At 33.7% G+C, this 18,369-nt stretch overlaps 3 protein-coding genes across 3 annotated transcripts; 2 read left to right on the forward strand and 1 right to left on the reverse strand.

The window, feature by feature from the left end:
• Positions 1 to 2,188: 2,188 nt before the first annotated feature.
• LOC114730657 (uncharacterized) lies at positions 2,189 to 3,514 on the reverse strand. Its single transcript, XM_028917764.1, has 3 exons — positions 2,828 to 3,514; positions 2,338 to 2,373; positions 2,189 to 2,263 (listed from the first exon to the last, which is right to left on the reverse strand). Exons 1-3 carry the CDS (start codon positions 3,512 to 3,514, stop codon positions 2,189 to 2,191), a joined length of 798 nt encoding a protein of 265 aa, XP_028773597.1.
• A 2,902-nt stretch (positions 3,515 to 6,416) lies between these two features.
• LOC114730661 (uncharacterized) lies at positions 6,417 to 7,162 on the forward strand. Its single transcript, XM_028917769.1, has 2 exons — positions 6,417 to 6,623; positions 6,697 to 7,162. Exons 1-2 carry the CDS (start codon positions 6,560 to 6,562, stop codon positions 7,011 to 7,013), a joined length of 381 nt encoding a protein of 126 aa, XP_028773602.1. The 5' UTR covers positions 6,417 to 6,559; the 3' UTR covers positions 7,014 to 7,162.
• Positions 7,163 to 12,726: 5,564 nt separating this feature from the next.
• Positions 12,727 to 13,074, forward strand: LOC114730658 (auxin-induced protein X15-like). The gene has a single exon (XM_028917765.1). The coding sequence runs from the start codon at positions 12,727 to 12,729 to the stop codon at positions 13,072 to 13,074; it is 348 nt and encodes a 115-aa protein (XP_028773598.1).
• The last annotated feature ends 5,295 nt before the right edge of the window (positions 13,075 to 18,369 follow it).

Below are 18,369 nucleotides of genomic sequence, written 5' to 3' on the forward strand. Positions count from 1 at the left end.
GCTGTGGAAGGGCGTGTAAGGAGGCATATTTTTGATGCGGACTTCATGGTGAGGTTTCTTCATTAGTTTGTGAAATGATAAGTTTGTATATGAAAATTACAAGTCCTCAAAGGCAAATGACAAGTGTAGTATATAAAGTAACAACACTGTTAAGGCAAATAACCGTCTAAAGAAACTAATTGCAAACTGACAAAATCAATTTGTGTTCTTTATTAGGAGTTAATGATCCGTGACCCAGCTCGGTGGGACCCTAACTACCATGCACGACAAATAATTCCTCAATTTGTCGGGTACAACATAGGTGACTGTGACTTGGTTATGGGTCCTGCACTTGTTGGTGAGCACTGGTTTTGCTTTGCCCTTGAACCCAACACCATGAAGTTCTATGTCCTGGATTCCATGCGAGGAACTGTTCAGTCTAAGAAGACCACAACTAAGAAGAAGCAAGCAGTCACCTATGACCCTCAGGAAATGGCCATAGCAGGATGTGTAAGAATCACCTGGGCATATTACATTGTATTATTATTGTCTGAAATTATAGTGATGTTGATGAATATCTGATATATGTGTAGAGAGAAAGGTTCCACGACATTATTGGCATGGTTAGGCCAGATTTGACTGAGAAAATGCCAAATTTGGAAATTGTGCGGCCTGATGTACCTCAACAGAGTAATTTGTGAGTATACATACACTGCACATGTAATTTGCTGATTTCCTATATTTATTCTCGAATTGTTAAACTGTCATGGTGGTGTTGTTCCTAGGAGGGACTGTGGGGTGCATGTCCTAATATGGCTCAGCAGATGGAAACCCAATCTTCCACTAGAATACACCCAGGTGATGTGGTTTGCTTAATTGTTGTGACTGGTAAAGGGGCAAAGTAAGATTAACTTGCTGTTGAATCTGTTTTGCAGGGAGATGTGGCAGCTTTTCGGCGTGATCTAATGTGGTGGCTGGTGAACCATGATAACAATGAATGCCGTGAGGATGCGCTGAATCTTATTCCACATCCACAGAAGGGCGAACGTCCAAAAGGAGGAGAAAGTCCCTATAGAAAAAGAATTTGGGCCATGAAGGACATTGACTGTAGATAATGTTACTGCGTTATCATTATGTGTAGTGAACTTATTGTCTGGCCTAACTGCTACCCAGTTATGACAATTAGTAATGGTGAAATGACATTTTTATTGACATCATTGAAATTGTGTTCAAGTGATGCGATTTCCACTTGTCTTTAACGTATGACAACATCAATATGCCAATTAACAAGTCCATTAAGCAATATATGAAGAACCTTTTTTTTATGAAATGACACTATTTCCACTTTTGTTTAACATCTGACAACTTCAGTATGCTAAATAACAACTCCGGTTAAGCGATACATGAAGTTCAATTTTTTCGAATGAAGTTACAGTATTTCTACTATTGTTTGACGAGTGACAACTTCACTTTGCGAAATAACAACTTCGGAAGTGGAAGCGGCGAAGTTCATTTTTTTCCCTGTTTAAATGACATCCTTTCCACTTTTGTTTACCCAGTGACAACTTCACTTTGCGAAATAACAACTTCGGAAGTGGAATCGGCGAAGTTCATTTTTTTCCTATTTAAATGACAGTCTTTCCACTTTTGTTTACCCAGTGACAACTTCACTTTTAGAAATAACAACTTCGGAAGTGGAAGCGGCGAAGTTCATTTTTTTCCTGTTTAAATGACAGCCTTTCCACTTTTGTTTACCCAGTGACAACTTCACTTTTCGAAATAACAACTTCGGAAGTGGAATCGGCGAAGTTCATTTTTTTCCTCTTTAAATGACAGGCTTTCCACTTTTGTTTACCCAGTGACAACTTCACTTTGCGAAATAACAACTTCGGGAGTGGAAGCGGCGAAGTTCATTTTTTTCCTGTTTAAATGATAGCCTTTCCACTTTTGTTTACCCAGTGACAACTTCACTTTGCGAAATAACAACTTCGGAAGTGGAAGCGGCGAAGTTCATTTTTTTCCTGTTTAAATGACAGTCTTTCCACTTTTGTTTACCCAGTGACAACTTCACTTTGCGAAATAACAACTTCGGAAGTGGAAGCGGCGAAGTTCATTTTTTTCCTGTTTAAATGACAGTCTTTCCACTTTTGTTTACCCAGTGACAACTTCACTTTGCGAAATAACAAGTTTTGTTAACCAATTGGCAATATCAGTATGCCAAATAACCACAAAGCACAGGTGGTTTGACAGCAACCTCTATTTGCTGATATAACAAGTAAGCAGTCTGCATTTACAAATCAAGCAAGGGAGTTTACAGCAATACTAAGTCAAATAACCACAAAGCACATGTGGTTTGACAGCAACCTCTATTTGCTGATATAACAAGTAAGCAGTCTGCATTTACAATACAAGCAAGGGAGTTTACAGCAATACTAAGTCAAATAACCACAAAGCACATGTGGTTTGACAGCAACCTCTATTTACTGATATAACAAGTAAGCAGTCTGCATTTACAATACAAGCAAGGGAATTTACAGCAATACAATGTCATTTAGCAAAAAGTAAGAGGTCCGTTTACAACAACCAGATTTTGCAATAGTCAATAACAAAAAGACATTCACAACGTCGTTGACTTCTTTTTTCCTTGTCAGCAAACATATTACTTGCAAAAATAGCTGTGTAGCTATGCAACTAGCAACACCCTTCTCCCAAAAAAATTAAGAAGAGTGGAGCGTATATACACCAAAAAATTAGTTGTCGCTTGTAGAAATGAACTTCAAAATGGGTTGGGATTTTTGCAACTCCTCCTTGTGTGTCCAGGTTGGTGGCATCTGGTGCAATGGTAGACTTTTTTGTTCTGGAATTGTGATTCCTGCCGTTTAGTCCTTGGTCTTCCAGGAGGCCTACTTGTATTTGGTGGTAAAAGCAAGGTTTGTTCAACAAGATTCTCAAACCTATAGTCATTTGGGTTAGGCATATCGATTGTTACCACTGGAACCATGCTCCTGCCATATATTTTCTCCTGTGCTGAAATTTTGTAACAATCTTCAACATATTCATATACATTTCCCCCCACAGTCTTAATGGCTGCACAAGCATGGCAGCATGGAATTCCTGACATTTGCCAACCAAGACAACTACATTGGTGTAGACCAAGGTCTACTCTTTGATCTCCACGAGATGTATGTACACACAGTCTTCCGCCTCCATAATTGTCACAACTCATATACCTACTGAAATACACATTCTCCAGAACCTTTGCCTCGGTTTTTGGCCCAACACAATTCCTCCACTTACTCATACACATATATGATGCATGCATCTTCCTTGCTACTTTCTCCCGATGCTCATGGATCATTTGCGCCACATTATGCTTTCTCTCCTTCACCATCCAAGAATTGAAAGACTCAGCTATATTGGTTGTTATATTGTCCCATCTTTTAAATGGAAACTTGCTCATTGCCCACCTATTCACATCACCTTGATTGATAACCCAATCATGTAACTCAGGAGACATAGTTCTCAGCTCTGCCATTGCATTATCAAAGTCACTATCAACCCTTGCATAAGCAACTCTATCAAGAACCTTTAATGCATCTTCTTTTGACCATTGGCTTGTCCTTTTACCTCTGTTTACTTTACTTGTTCAGCGCTGAAGTTTTCCTTCACATGCCTATAACAATACGCATGTCTTTCACCTCCAAATATTGCTTGGACAGCTCCTATTATGGCATTGTGTCGGTCTGACACAATTGTCACCTGCACCGAACCAACAATTTCTTTGATTTTGAACAGAAACCAAGTCCAATCATCAAGGTTCTCTGATTTCACCACTGCTATTGCAAAAGGCAACAAGTCATTATCTGCATCATATCCCGACGCTGAGAGTAGTGTCCCCTTATATGGACCACTTAAATGAGTTCCATCAACATATAATATAGCCCTTGCACCACTCAAAAAACCCTCAATACATGAACCATATGCAATGAAAACCCGCTCAAATGTATTACCAATGGAAGCCCATTCAGCAACTGTTTTATCATCAGTTTCCTTTAATCTTTGGCATATCCATGGTATGAACATATAGGATTCTTCCGGTTTCCCATGTATGTGTTCCATGGCCTTTTCCTTTGCTCTGTAAGCTTGAGCATATGTTAGCCTCACACCATATTCCCTTTCCAGTGTCTTCCTTATTTCAGTAGGACGCTTTTCGGTGTGGTTCCTTATCTCCTCAAGTATTATTGATGACGTCAACGCAGCATTGCCAGCAAAAGTGACATCTAGGTTATCTTGCGCTGAATGAATGTGTTCATTAACGAATGTGGTCACGCGTAATAAAAGAGTATCCCTCCCAACAGCATTTGCACAAATCTTCCATGGACACCCTTCCACTTTACACCTCACATTCATCTTCTCCCTACTGTTTCTCACATATGTCGTTGCAAACTTCTGTGCAATACTAAACCTGTACACAGCCTCCCTAAAAGCTTGGGCATGTGGAATATATTGCCCCACCCCTGCAAAAACTCCAACCCATTTCATGCAATTCAAATTACCCCTCAATGTCCCTTCACTCCCTGAACCGTCACTGAAGTTTGTCTGACTTAAACCCCCTCCTTCATACGTTAGGCATTCAGCACCATAGTCAACAATGAGTGGTTCATAGTTATCACCAAGGTTCACCACACCTTCAGTCATTTCTCCCGACAGCCCAAACAAATTCTCACCCCTACACCCATAATAACAACGTTCGAATAGAAATTAGCAACAACACATTAGCAAATAACAACATTCTACTGTAACAAAGTTAGCATAATAACAAGATTTGTATGGGAAATATCAACAATGCATTATAAAATAACAACTTACTACTGTAACAAACTAAGCAATATAACAACATTTGAATGGAAATTAGTAACAACTCATTACCAAATTACAACTTCCAATCGCAACTTCATTACCTTAATTACAAGATTTATATCAAAATTAACAACAATTCATTACCAAATAACAACTTTCTACTGCTGCGCAGTGCACATGATAACAACATTTCTTTGGGTATTAACAATAATCCATTACCGAACAATAACTATCAACTGCAAAACTTTAACCACTTACATTTCTCCATCATTCACTGCTCCACCTTCCTTCTGGTTCCCTTTCGCTGCTACATACAAATGAGCACTGCTATCGTTATATCTAAACATATTGCAAATATCACCTTCATCATAAAGATCAACCAGTGTGCCCTCAGCAAACTTAACCGTGTACTTAATTTCGCACCCTTTAGCATCATTGTGTACCAACTGTGATATTGTTCCTCTTAATTCCTCCAGTGTTATCCCTTCTTTTATGCTGCTTGCTCTCACACCCTCCCTCCCCGTATTTAACTTCACCTTCACTGTTTCTTTCAAAATACCCACCAACATGGAAAAAACAAAACAATTCCTTCCAACAGCTTGACCCATTGTAACAGTTCATTTTGTCATCCTAACCTGGAACAACAATTTACATATAAAAAAATATATTAGCTTCACTATACTTTTATTCAATCAAATTTGCATTTACAAATCAAGACCAACTAACTCTTCTCTTCCCCACTTGACATTAGGGTTTTACAAGTTGGACATTCTAAATGACAAGATCTTTACTCCTCTCCCCCCACTGCACCACCGTTAACTTCATACTCAAACTACTAATTATTACCTCCTTCCATTTCCCCTCCTCCACTCTCCCATTCGTGATATTCCTAACAGAGATCAGTGGCAACCTGCGTCATGAAAATCACAGGTCAACAATCTGACTACAAAGACTAATATTTTGAATCTCAACCCAACCGAACCCTCCTTAAACAGTATTATTCCATGATCAACTCCACCGCTCACTCCCTCCATACCTATCACCCAACAATCCACAATGCCACTCACCACATTCAAGAACAACATCACATTCCTCGGTCTTACAGGGTAGAGAAGAAGAAGAGTATACTTAGAAACATTACAAGCATTACTTACTTGATTCTCAACCATGTGCACCACCAATCTTCTCCTCCAAGCTCTCCACGATCACTTTGTTTGTCTCAGCCTTCATTAATGAATCAGATTGACTGAGGGGCAATTTCGTCTTTTCACCAACATTTGCTATTTGCCATTTGAGACCGGGTCCCTCATGATAATTTAGCAAATTCAGGTGACCATTGAGTGATTTTACTAATTCGAGGGTCTTTATTTGTGATTTCCCCAAAAATATATTTTTTATTGGGGAAAAAATCACAAGTAAGGGTAATTGTGCGCAACAATTTTCTTTTCAATGAAAAACATTTTTCCTGGAAACAAGAATCAACTCATCAAGCGAAACCCTGGCTTATTATGTGTGGGGTTCCTTATTTAGAGCCAATTGATATAAAATCACATTAAATAGGGTGCGTGATTAACTCAAATTCCCGAGGGGAAAAAAAAAGGAAAAAGAAAGAAAGAGAGTGACAGAAAAGAAAAACAGAGCAGCCATATTTATGACTGGACAATCAACACACTGATTAATCAATCAGAAAGCAGAAAGGAAGAAAGAAAGGAAGAAAGAAATGGCAACAAGCATCAAGAATTCTCTCATACTACTCACCTTCTTGGCCTTCATCATCATCCAAGGTATGGCCTTCGATATTTTTTTCCCCTGAATTTTCTCTCTGTTTCTGGGTAACCAAACAGGGGAAACTCGCAGGTTTCTGCGACTGTTCGCTGAACAACATAAACATAGGAACAGTGAGAAGTGGGAGGGAAATAAAAGGGAAGCCAGAGTGGGAAGTGACAGTGATAAACAACTGTTCTTGTTCACAGAGCAAGATTCAATTATCTTGTAAGGGATTTCAGAGTTCAGAATCTGTGGATCCTTCGGTTTTTGCAAAGCAAGGAGATAGCTGTCTGCTCATTAATGGCGGCCCCTTGAAAGCTTTCTCTTCTGTCAATTTCTCTTATGCTTGGGACCCTCCTTTTCTGCTTCTCCCTTCCAGCTCTCTTGTAGGTCATGATTGTTCTTGAGAACTTTTTCACTGATTTGCTTTCCCGGAAAGTAGTACATAAGATTGGTGCGTGATGATTCATTCTGAATGAATAATACACATGACTTTGATTTTCATTCCAAGTTTGGCCAATAAATTGATCTTTTTCCCCTGTTGGGTTTTGTTCTTCGTTGTTTATGCGCACATGCTCTTCCGATATGCCTTATTGATTGCCCTGTGTTTCTGGGATGAGATATTCATAATCTGATATTAATATTTTTCTTTAAAAAATTATCACTCGTGTTAAGTAGTTAAAAAATGAAGTCATAAAATCATTTTAATGGTTGGCATAGACTAACGTTGACTAGTTGAGCAACTATTGAACAGAGATTCAAGATTGGAATGGGAATCAAATGGATGTGTTTTATATTATCATTCAGTATTTATCACTGTGATATGATGAAATTTGGGCCATTCAAATTTTGATCTAAACTGTCTCAGTTTGAAATTTTTAATTAGTAATTTTTTCAATGGTAGATTATTTCTTTAAGAAGTGTACTATGCTTATGTTGAATTATGTATATATTAAAATAAAAAAATCTTTAAATATAGAAAATTTAAAATAAATTTGAATCATTTAAAGTCAATTTAAATATTTCAAATTATGATGAGCACTCAATGCTCATCTATGGGATAATATGTGCTGCCATGTGTTTTTATGAAAAAAATGTTGAAAATCAAAAAATTAAAAGCCGATCAAATTTTAGCCCAAAATATTTTTAGACCATTTGTAGCCCTGTGATTTCATTAAAAATTTCATCTACCGTGACATTATTATGTTAAAAATTGGAATTATTAGAAATTTATATATATTATCGTATAAGTAGTTGGCAAAAAATATATCTAAATAATTATTTTTATTAAATTATTATGTCACTAATTTTAAATCAATTTAACCAGTTGAATAATGAAAAAGAAATTTTTCTGACTTATTGACCTTTTCAAGTTGATATCATCCGTACACCTTGATTTCACAAATATATTTTGAATTTGTTAGGGCAAATATTGTGCATGTGTTTGATCCTTTCACTTTAAAAATTATATTACCTCCGATCCTAATTATAAGACCTCATTTGTAATCTACAAATAGAGTCTTATAATTAGGACCAGAGGTAGTTTTTTTTTTTTATTAGTCTTAAATAATGATTATTTTTGTAACAATCATGAAAATTTTGAAAATTAAACTTAATATATTAAGATCTCAATATCATCACTTTTTTTGGTAACAGTTAGAGTTAAAAGACTAAAGACATATTGTATAAAAATAGAAGACTAAAAATATATTTTAGCCAACTTGTTATTATATATATGACTGCGAATTATTCCATTAAATTTTTGAAAGTACGAGTGACAGTTAATATAAATTATGGATTCTGAGTTCTTGGTCCAAAACAATATTATTGATATATTTTCAAATTTTAGACAACTATTAAGTAGGTCACTTTATAAAGTAAAATAAAATAAAAATTGATCATATAGATATGTAACCCTCAAATTATTATATGTATCCGGACCCTTCTTTTGCAGTATCCTGGCTTGATGTGGTTTGTTGTGGATCTTCGTGTTCCTAATGATGATTTGGATGAAGGAGAAACGAGTAGGATTCCCAATCCAGTCTGTGATCCAACAACTATCCCTAGAATCATCAGGATCATCAGTTTCCGGTTGAAGAACATTGGAGGAGAGAATTGCAGCATCACTCACCAAAAGTAGTTAAAAGTGAATGATCGAGAAATTGAGAACAACTGGAAAGAAGAAGAATGGTGTGCCATTTATTTGCTGGGAGAAATTTGAAGATATTGAAGATGTTTCTGCGATTCCATACCACCATGCTTATCACAAGGTTCGACTTTGTCAAAGGTTTGGTGGTGGTGGTTTTAGGTTATCTTATCTTGCTAACCACTCTACTTATGTTTTGTGTTCTGTTTGTTTGTTTCTTTGTTGTGTTTAATGAAGTTCTGTTAGTGGGTCCTTGATGTTTGTTTCTTTCATATTAAACCGATGCACAAAATGTAACCGTGCATGAGAGAAAAACCAAGAAAAGAATCAAATTGATGATAAAGATAGGCTTCATGCTTGCTTGCCATGTGATGTAACCAAGCTGAGTTCTGTGGGGGAACTGCACAGAAAAAAGATAACCTTTTTCACCAAAGAAAGCCACCTGTTTTGGCTTGGTTTGCAGAACTAATCTAACTGTACAAGTTGAAAAATGAAAAGTAAAGAAAATATGTAGCATTGTATCAGATAAATAATATTTCTCCGATTCTTAATATAAGACCTATTTAATTAATTTGATTATATTAAGGAAGTTAGATAAATTAATTAATTATATGAAATATGACATGTTTTTTCTAAAATACTATAATCATATTTTTTTAATATCCCCCTCCCCTACTTACTTGATTATAGTTGAGAGAGTATCTATAAGGATAATTTAAAAAAATGATAAATATGAAAAATAAATCTTACATTCAGAATCAAAATTAATTTAATAATTAGATTCTATATTAAATACCAGAAGAATACTAACAAAAAAAAAAGGTAAGAAAACCCAGTATAGTTCTTCTGCCTGGTTATGACATATATCCTTAAACCCAATAGAACTCGGAGAACCCAATACTTTTTTTTCTATATGATCATTGAAATACTTATTTATATTGCCAGATTATATATTACTTTATAAATTATACAATTTAGTTGAAAAAAATGACAAATATATATTTTAAAATAATTTATTTAGCTTCCTCAATATCTCCCAATTAATCAAATAAATCTTATATTAAAAGTCGTTTGGAAATTGTACAAAGTTTTGTGAATAGGAAAGATGGGTCAGTTACATTAAAGGTTCAACCACTTACCCCAATAACGAAGATCTGAAAATCATTTAAGAAAGTTTATTCAAAACTACTGAATATGAATCACTCGAAGTCTACACTGAATCATGGTTTTAAAAGATAAATAAATCAAGCTGATGTCTTTAAATTAAAAAATCAACGATAATTACACGACTTTCTTTTAGAATATATATGTATATGAGGAAGGGACAAGAGGAAAGGGAAGCAAGTGGCCAACATGATTAGACATCTAACCCCCATTTTTTTGTCATTTATCCCATCAAATTTACATGGGCACTTCCACTTTCATACAAGTCATTATTCATTTATTTATTACTATATTTACTCCTTTAATTTTGAAGAAGATATATTTGGTCTTTTAGCCTGAAAATTGTTAGGCTTAAATGATATTTTTTTTATATAAATCATTATTGTTTTGAAAAATAAACTTAATGTGCTAGCATTTGAGCATGTTTTATCAACATTTAAGATTTCAGTGTCATCATTTTTTATTGATAGGTTTAAGATCAAAGGTAAAAGTATACTTTTTTAAAGTTAAGAGACCAAATTAAAAATTTTTACAAAGTTAAAGGACTAAATGTAGACTTTAACTTTTATTTATTCAAATGTTGATTAAAAAAAATCTACAATAATTGTGGAGCGGAAAAGGCAATTGGCGAAAAAGGAGGAAAAATGAAAATGTATATTTAAATTAGTTTTAATTAAGGTTAGATAGAGAGGAATTTATGGGATGGATCCCACCCCCACAAAATTATTGAACCGAAGAAAGAACAATTTCTGACATTTGTTCAATCGTATATATGATATATCCGAATGCGGTGCCTTATCTGTTATTTAAATAATGAGACTTTAGATCTTTTAAAGAATTTAATTTTAATATGCAAGTGAGGTAGGGCCCCTTTTGTTCAAAGGAAAATATCATTTAATTTGTATTAATAAACTTTGATAGCCAGTGGACATAAAATTCATGATGCACGGCAAATAATATACATGGTTCCAAATTAGATTAAACTTTGATAACAGTACTGGAATAAGATAGGGGGAAACTATGGTATTGGAATGGTATATTTGAAAGCCATAAAAATATTTTTTTTAAAGTATCCCTTATAAAAAAAAAATTAAATTACCTGTCTTGCCCTCTATCCTCTCCTAGAATTCACCCCATAAGACAGAATTGAAATGAAACTAAAAAGAGGCGTTTTGAATGCCCAGAAAACACGTCTAAAAATTGTTTTTATGTAAATTGGGATAAAAATCCTCTCATATACTTATTTTATATATCGTAAAATCATTTTTAAAACGATGGCCTAAGCTTTAGTAGCCTGTGAACTCTTGCAATAAGATGCAGGATAAGAAAAATAACAGAAAAATACTTGTTAAATTTCAAAAAGACAAATATGTCATGTTGACTATTCTTGTAATGATTTTAGCTACTCTTATCATTATTTTGATAGGTCAAAAATTGTCAAACTAACCTATTTATCATTTTGAAATTCAATAAGTATTTTTCTGTCATTCTCCATATATTACGTACAGTATATACAATTATTATGTATGTGTTTAAGAAAGCCAAAACAAGAATCTGATTTTAAAAAAAATAAAGCCAAAGCAAGAAGATGTTAATGAAGACAATGAATGGTTGAGATAATTAATTAATTATTGATTATTGATTGGTTGACGGCGTCCATGTTTCTGCAAATCTGTTGGCTGTTCAATTGAAAAAGAATATAATATGGTTATGTGCCACAATGGAGATCTCTTCTCTCACATGCCACTTAGGAAACATGTAAATCTGTTGGCTCTTTTACTTATTTATATATATTCCCATTTATTTTCTCTTATTCTGTTCATACACACACACACACACTCATTCATGCACGTAACCTTGTTCTTTTGTTCTTCATCTCTGTCAATACAAGCGGCATCAGACAAAATTTGTGCTTCCACCACCTAATTAAACAAAATAAATAAAAGTGAAACATTTTAATATAAGTAACAATATAATCATTCAAGCTCTATCTGTCATCATAGTCAATGATCTCTAGCATGTAGCTAATTTCTATCTTCATGGAAAGAAGAGTATATATATACATGTGTGTGTGCTTGCAGTTTAAATATAGCAAACACAAAATCATCATGAGTTAGAAAACTAGGAGTCAAAAGTTGTATTTTGAAACTACTTCTGATTTTGATTCTTAATATAAAATCTACTTAATAAAAATGTAACTCAATCTTCCTAAATTATCACTATATAACATTGGTTATATGTCAATTTATATTAAATAAATTAGTTTGGGGAAATAAAAATGATAAATATTAAAAACAAAATGAATTGGCTATTTATATTTAGGATGAAATGTAACTCCCAATTGCCTCTTATATTAGGGATCGGAAGGAGTATGTTCTTCTTGTTTTGTTTCTCTTTTTCCTAGCATGAACATGACAATGTTCTAATTAATTTAATTTTTTCCAACTTGGGCATCTAGCACGCACACAGACATCACACACTCTCTTACCAAATTTCCTAATCATCGGTATAGTTCAGAGTTACAACAAATGTGGAGTCATTGATATTATTGTTAATAAGACCAACCAAAGCAAGGTTTATAGTAAAGTTTATCTTAATGTTGTACTCAAGCTACTGACCGCCACGTTGTGCACGACTGTGTTTCTTTTAATAAATACCATGTTCTTGTCCTTTTGTGCTAAACCACTGACTCTATATAACTTCCCAAACTCTATTCTTCCCCCATGGTACCTCGCAAACTGTGATCCCTTTCTCTTCTCCTCCTCCTTGTCCTTCTTATTGTCTTTCTTCTTCTGCGATTAGTTGAGGATATGATGATGAAGTTGAAGACCAAACTGTTGAGAAGAGAACTTGGTGCATTATTGAGAAAGAAGGTAAGTATTGGTAGAGTTGTGAAATGGGTTAGGTTTTGCTGTTGCTTTGATGAAGAGGGAAACATACCAAAAGATGTTCCAAGAGGTCACGTAGCTGTGTATGTGGGAGAAGATTGCAAGAGATATGTGATTAGGGTTTCTGTGGTGAACCATCCACTGTTCAAGACATTGCTTGATCATGCCGAGGATGTTTTTGGATTCAGCAATGCCTCTAAACTCCATATTCCTTGCAGTGAGAGGATTTTTCTAAACATCCTTCATAATGCTGCTCTTCTTCAACCTTAAAAGTTCTTCTTTTGATTATTCAGTAGTATCAGATATCCGATGATTGTACTGAAAGCAAAAGATCTTCAATTAAGTTTCTTTCATGCGTTAGAGTTCATGATTAACTATTGGAATCATATTGTTTCAATGATTTGTATTGCATATTATCGCTGGAAACTCCAAAACTTTAAGCCTGCCGGCATAAAGGCCATGTTTGGTGATATCATAGAATATATAAATATATATATATATATATATATAAGAGCATATTTTCTTGGTTTGTAAAAGAATACAAAAAGATATACGAAATGTTTACTATACTCGTGATATTATTACTAAAAGTAAAGGGAAAAGAGACAAGAGGGAAACAAGACAAATGTACGTAGTACTATATGGTGGAGAAATAGGATTCTCAAATCACAAGAAGTAATTTATTAGAGTACAAATAAATGTTGGGTGATCATGTGAAGAAAGACATTGAATAAGTGTAATAAAACAGAACAAGTTATTGATTTTGCTGCATGTTTGGGAACATTCACCAACTTCGGGTAAGATAGAACCAAAAGGAAAGGAATATGCAAACTCAGTCACATTAAATTAACGTACACAAGTACATTAAGATGCCACGTACGAACATTTTATTATTACTTATTATCATCCAAGACAGCTTAATAATGGTTGTTACTCCAAAGTTAATATATGTGGGTAAGATTTTGTTCTTTTTCCCACGTTGGTGTTTGTCTGTACACAATTACACGTGTACATGTGTGTAGGTCTTCTGATTTTCTTGTCGGATATTGATGAAGGGATATTTGGTAGCTTATGAGATAACTATAATTTTAGGTTCATAATTGATTTTGGGAGAATTACAATGAGATCCTGTAAGAAACGAAAATAATTGCTAGTGAGGCCTAATGACAAGTGATTATATTGCAGGTTGCTCTGTTGTCATTTTCAACTTTAAAATTTGTCATTGCAAGTTGTTCTGTTGTCATTAGGATTTTTTAGTAATTATGTTCTTTACTTGGTACTTCATTACAATTCTCCCATTGATTTTGATGTACGCATGGATGTTTGGATGAAAGAAAACCTTAACGCTATGTTTGGTACGGGATTTTTGGAGGGGAGGGGAGGAGAGTTGCTCCCCTCCCCTTGTTTGGCTGGTGTAATTTTTTAGGAGGGGAGGGAAGCCCCTCCCCTTCCCTTGTTTGGTTAAGATGTTTTTTAAATAGGGGAGGGATTCTTCTCCCCTCCTCTTCCCTTCTAGCCTCCCCTCCAAAAGTGAGGTTTTTTGGAGGGGAGATGAGAGATAATATTTTAATTCCTTATATACCCTTTTGATTTGTTAACCTCTAATCAGTCGTAAACATTTCTACATAAGAGAGTTTTTTTGAGCATTTAACAAGAGGTTATTAAGATAATTGTCTCCAAAATTAGTGAGCATTTGTAAACTTTTTTTTTTTCTCTTCTTCTAATTCCAAGAGATTGTTGGTATTTTCTTTCACCTTCAAGGTCTTTTCTCTGATTGAAATCTATCACTCGTGACTTTTTATCTTGATATTTTATAAGTGTGTGACTATGTCTTGTAAATCAAAATTGGTGAATTGTATTATATATATATATAGTTATATCTTAACAAAATAAAAAAGTGAGAAAATTCATTTAAATTTTATGAGGTTAAAATAGTCAATTTTTTATTAGAACAAAATAAGGTATTATTAAAATTGCTCCCTCCCCTCCCTCCAATCAATCCAAATAGGAGATCATTAAAATCCCTCCCCTCCCCTTTGTAGCTACCCTCCCCTTTCCTCCCCTCCCCTTCCCTTAATTAAAATCCCTCCCCTCCCTTCCCTCCATCGAGCCAAACACAGCGTAAGGGTTTAATACCATTTTTAATCTATAAAATTTAATCTCATTTTGATTTTAGTGGTTTTGATTATTGAAATCTTGTTTTAGGAATTAAAAACAAAAACACATTGTTTTGAGGATTAGAAATCTTTAGACAGACTAAAATAAAGTCAAATTTCAAAGATGAAAATCACTAGTTTAAAATTTTAGGAATCAAAACTAAAACGAGATTAACTTTCAAAGACTAATGATCGTATTAATCCAAATCTTAATTTTAGATGTTATATAAGGGTCTATATTTTACTATTCATTTCTCCCTCATTTTAGTTTGCCGGCTGATATCTTATAACCTAATTAGATATTTTGTGTACGATCCACACACACATATTATTTTTATAATAAGTGTGTGGCAATGTTAATATTAAGCCAAAACAATAATCACTAAAAGATTAATTTAAAAAAATTAATACTAAACTGTTCTTTCCAGGATCATTATAAGTTATTAAATCCGTTTTATATATGGCAACAAAAATGAGGATTTGACTCTTTACATATGTATGATTGATGCTCATATTCTTAAAGGAATATGCTGTAAAGTGAAAATTATAAATTTGAGGTTGTCCAGCAAAACAATGTGCAGTTATTCAATGCGATACATAAATCATAGTTACATTTTATAGCCTTTGGAACGTGGGACGAACTTGAAACGACACTGCCATCGAAGAGTTCGAGCATAACTTGTAATCTGTGATATCAGCAATTCAATACTTTGATCGGGAAGCATTCTGGATAAATTCTTAGATGGGAAAAAAAAAACCTTCAAAACACACGAAAATAACATATTTCACAGTAGTGTCGTGATTTTAAGTCCTTCTCGTTGCTGCAGTTGATTCCAAGAAATACAAAAAGTATGAAAATAGCAGGAAGAATTCTCGCACTCTTGAATCTATGATATGAAAGGAAACGCAAATACAAAGCACTCCAAGAACTGTGGCTTTGGATATCAAAACCTGCATGAAAGACAAATAGTAATGAATTGGTGCTGTTTTCAATTTAGGGCGTTATTTTCTTTGAAAAACCGTAAAAAATCAAAAACAGCACAATTTTTGGCCCATAAAATATCAAAGTGTTACTCATAGTGAAAAAAAAGGAGGAAAAAATTGGGAATAGAGGCAAATTGAGGGGCATTAGAAATGGAGTAACTAACGCCTCAAATCCAAATTATTGGCACGGTTAGACCATCAGCTGGCGCAAATGTAATGACGCACCCAACTTGCTTCGTCGTCGAATTTAGGGGTGATAATAGGAGCCAGCTTACAGGTTAGAGTTAGACAATCCGAGTTAAAAAGAACTATGTGATAGCAAGCTAGCTTTTAGCCAATTATAACCTGTCATGGTAGATTGATGAGTTGACCTACCAACCCGCTAACTATTATTTACTTTTTTGAAAAAAAATTATAGTATTTTTATATAATATAAACAAAATATTTTTAAAAAATTATTTTTTCTTCAAATGCTTGAGTGAAAACACCAAATAAATCATTGAAATATTTTTTTTAATTTTTTAGATAGGATATAAAATGTAATAATATAATTATAAGGATTAATAAAAATTTAAAAAATAAATGTAGGTTAGCCGTGGGTTGGCAGCAAGGTTGTCAAACTCACGACTTTAAGCAAACTCGTGATAATGATATAAACTCGGACTGTAAACTCGAATCATGAACTCGTACGAGTTTGCTTTTATTAATAAATTGGTATTAAAAGTATATAATCAAACAATTAATATATAAAAAATGAGAACAATTTTGTTTATATATATTTTTAATTTAAATAATTGAAATTATATCCATCAATGTTCATAATTTATCACATTCAACAAAAAAATTTCTATAAAATTCATATATAAAGTCACTAAACATAATCAAATTTAAAAATTTAGCATGAGTTTAAAAATAAGCTGACATGATTTCGTAAGCTAAAAACGTAAAAATAGTAGACTCGGTAAATGAACTCGTAAGTTTAACTAAGTTTACAATTATCACAAGTTTAAGAGCTAATCAACATGATTTTGTTAGTTAGAAACGTAAAAACGTTAAACTCAGAGAGTCAACTCACGAGTTTGACAATATTGGTTGGCGGAGTAACTCGCAGTGGATTGTTGGTCTTACGGTGCAAGTTAAAAAATATCGTTTGCTGACGGATTGGCTCAACCCCATTCTTTTTGGCAAATTGGCAGGTTGGATCCTTGCTAGCTGTAATCGGATTGAAGCAGCCTGAGAAGGATGATTGGCGTGTTTGTAAATTTCTCAACGAATGATGTTCTCATATTTTATCACATTAGGGCACTGCTTTGTGAGAATGTCATTGGACGAAGAACAGCCCAACACAGGGTTCATATATTGTCTTATTCAATTTTTATGCATGTAATTCTTTTCGTTGGATTCCAATGATCAAATGGGCCGTCGAATGACCAGCACATAATTATTGATGGATTGGGTTTTAATGCCAGGCCCAAACCGTGAAGCCCATTAGAACCAAAAGGGAAGGAATATGCAAACTGAGTCACAAATTGTTGGCTGAAAATTCAAAAATCATTTGTAATAATTTTCTTAATTTGGTCCAACGATTATTCAGTTTGACTACTTATAAATGAAATTATAGTTAATAAAGTTGTTGTGTTAATTCATCATCACTAAAGTTAATAATCAGTGACACGCTATGTTATGGTGACTACATAATAGATTATCCAAATAATTTTTTATATTATTACATTTGTCAATTATTAATTACAATCAGAATAAATTTATTCATGTTATTGAAAATGATTTTCTTTGTGAGAATCCAAAAACAATAAAATATAAATTAATATCAAATGATCAAAGTGAGAAAAACGAAGATAACTTGTATGAGAAACTAAATTGATAGGATGAAGAACTAAATTTTCAGAAAATCATTTTCATAACAAGAAATTGAAATAAAGATGTAAAAAAATCAAAGGCAATCATTTTAGGAAATAAAATTTTTTAGAGAAGATTTAATGTATTTTATCGAGGGGCAAATAAACCTTTTTCACAAGAATTGCAAATCACACCTAGGTCCCTTGAGATATCTGAGTAATAAATAAAATTCGGAAACTTGTATGTATCTAATTTTTTACTTGAAACTCGTGGCTAGTTTTCAATCAGCCCATGTCCTTATCAGGAGTTAAAAAATTTTTTTAAAAAAAACAAACTTGTCTATGATTAAAAAAAAATGCCAATACAAACACAGCCGTATGAATTAATTCATTAAAATGTCCACTTATTGAATGTTACGCAAATATGCATATGCGTAGATATTTATAAATTTGATTCATATGCTTACAAGTTGTTGAATTGAAGAACTCGAGATTCACCTAACCACCTACAACTACCCCACATTCGCCTTCCCCGCACGTCACTCTATCACCTTCAAAAAGGATAGAGA

The sequence above is a fragment of the Neltuma alba genome, unplaced genomic scaffold (assembly GCF_004799145.2).
Source record: "Neltuma alba isolate B1F8T4 unplaced genomic scaffold, ASM479914v2 tig00012753_pilon, whole genome shotgun sequence".
Classification (NCBI taxonomy): domain Eukaryota; kingdom Viridiplantae; phylum Streptophyta; class Magnoliopsida; order Fabales; family Fabaceae; genus Neltuma; species Neltuma alba.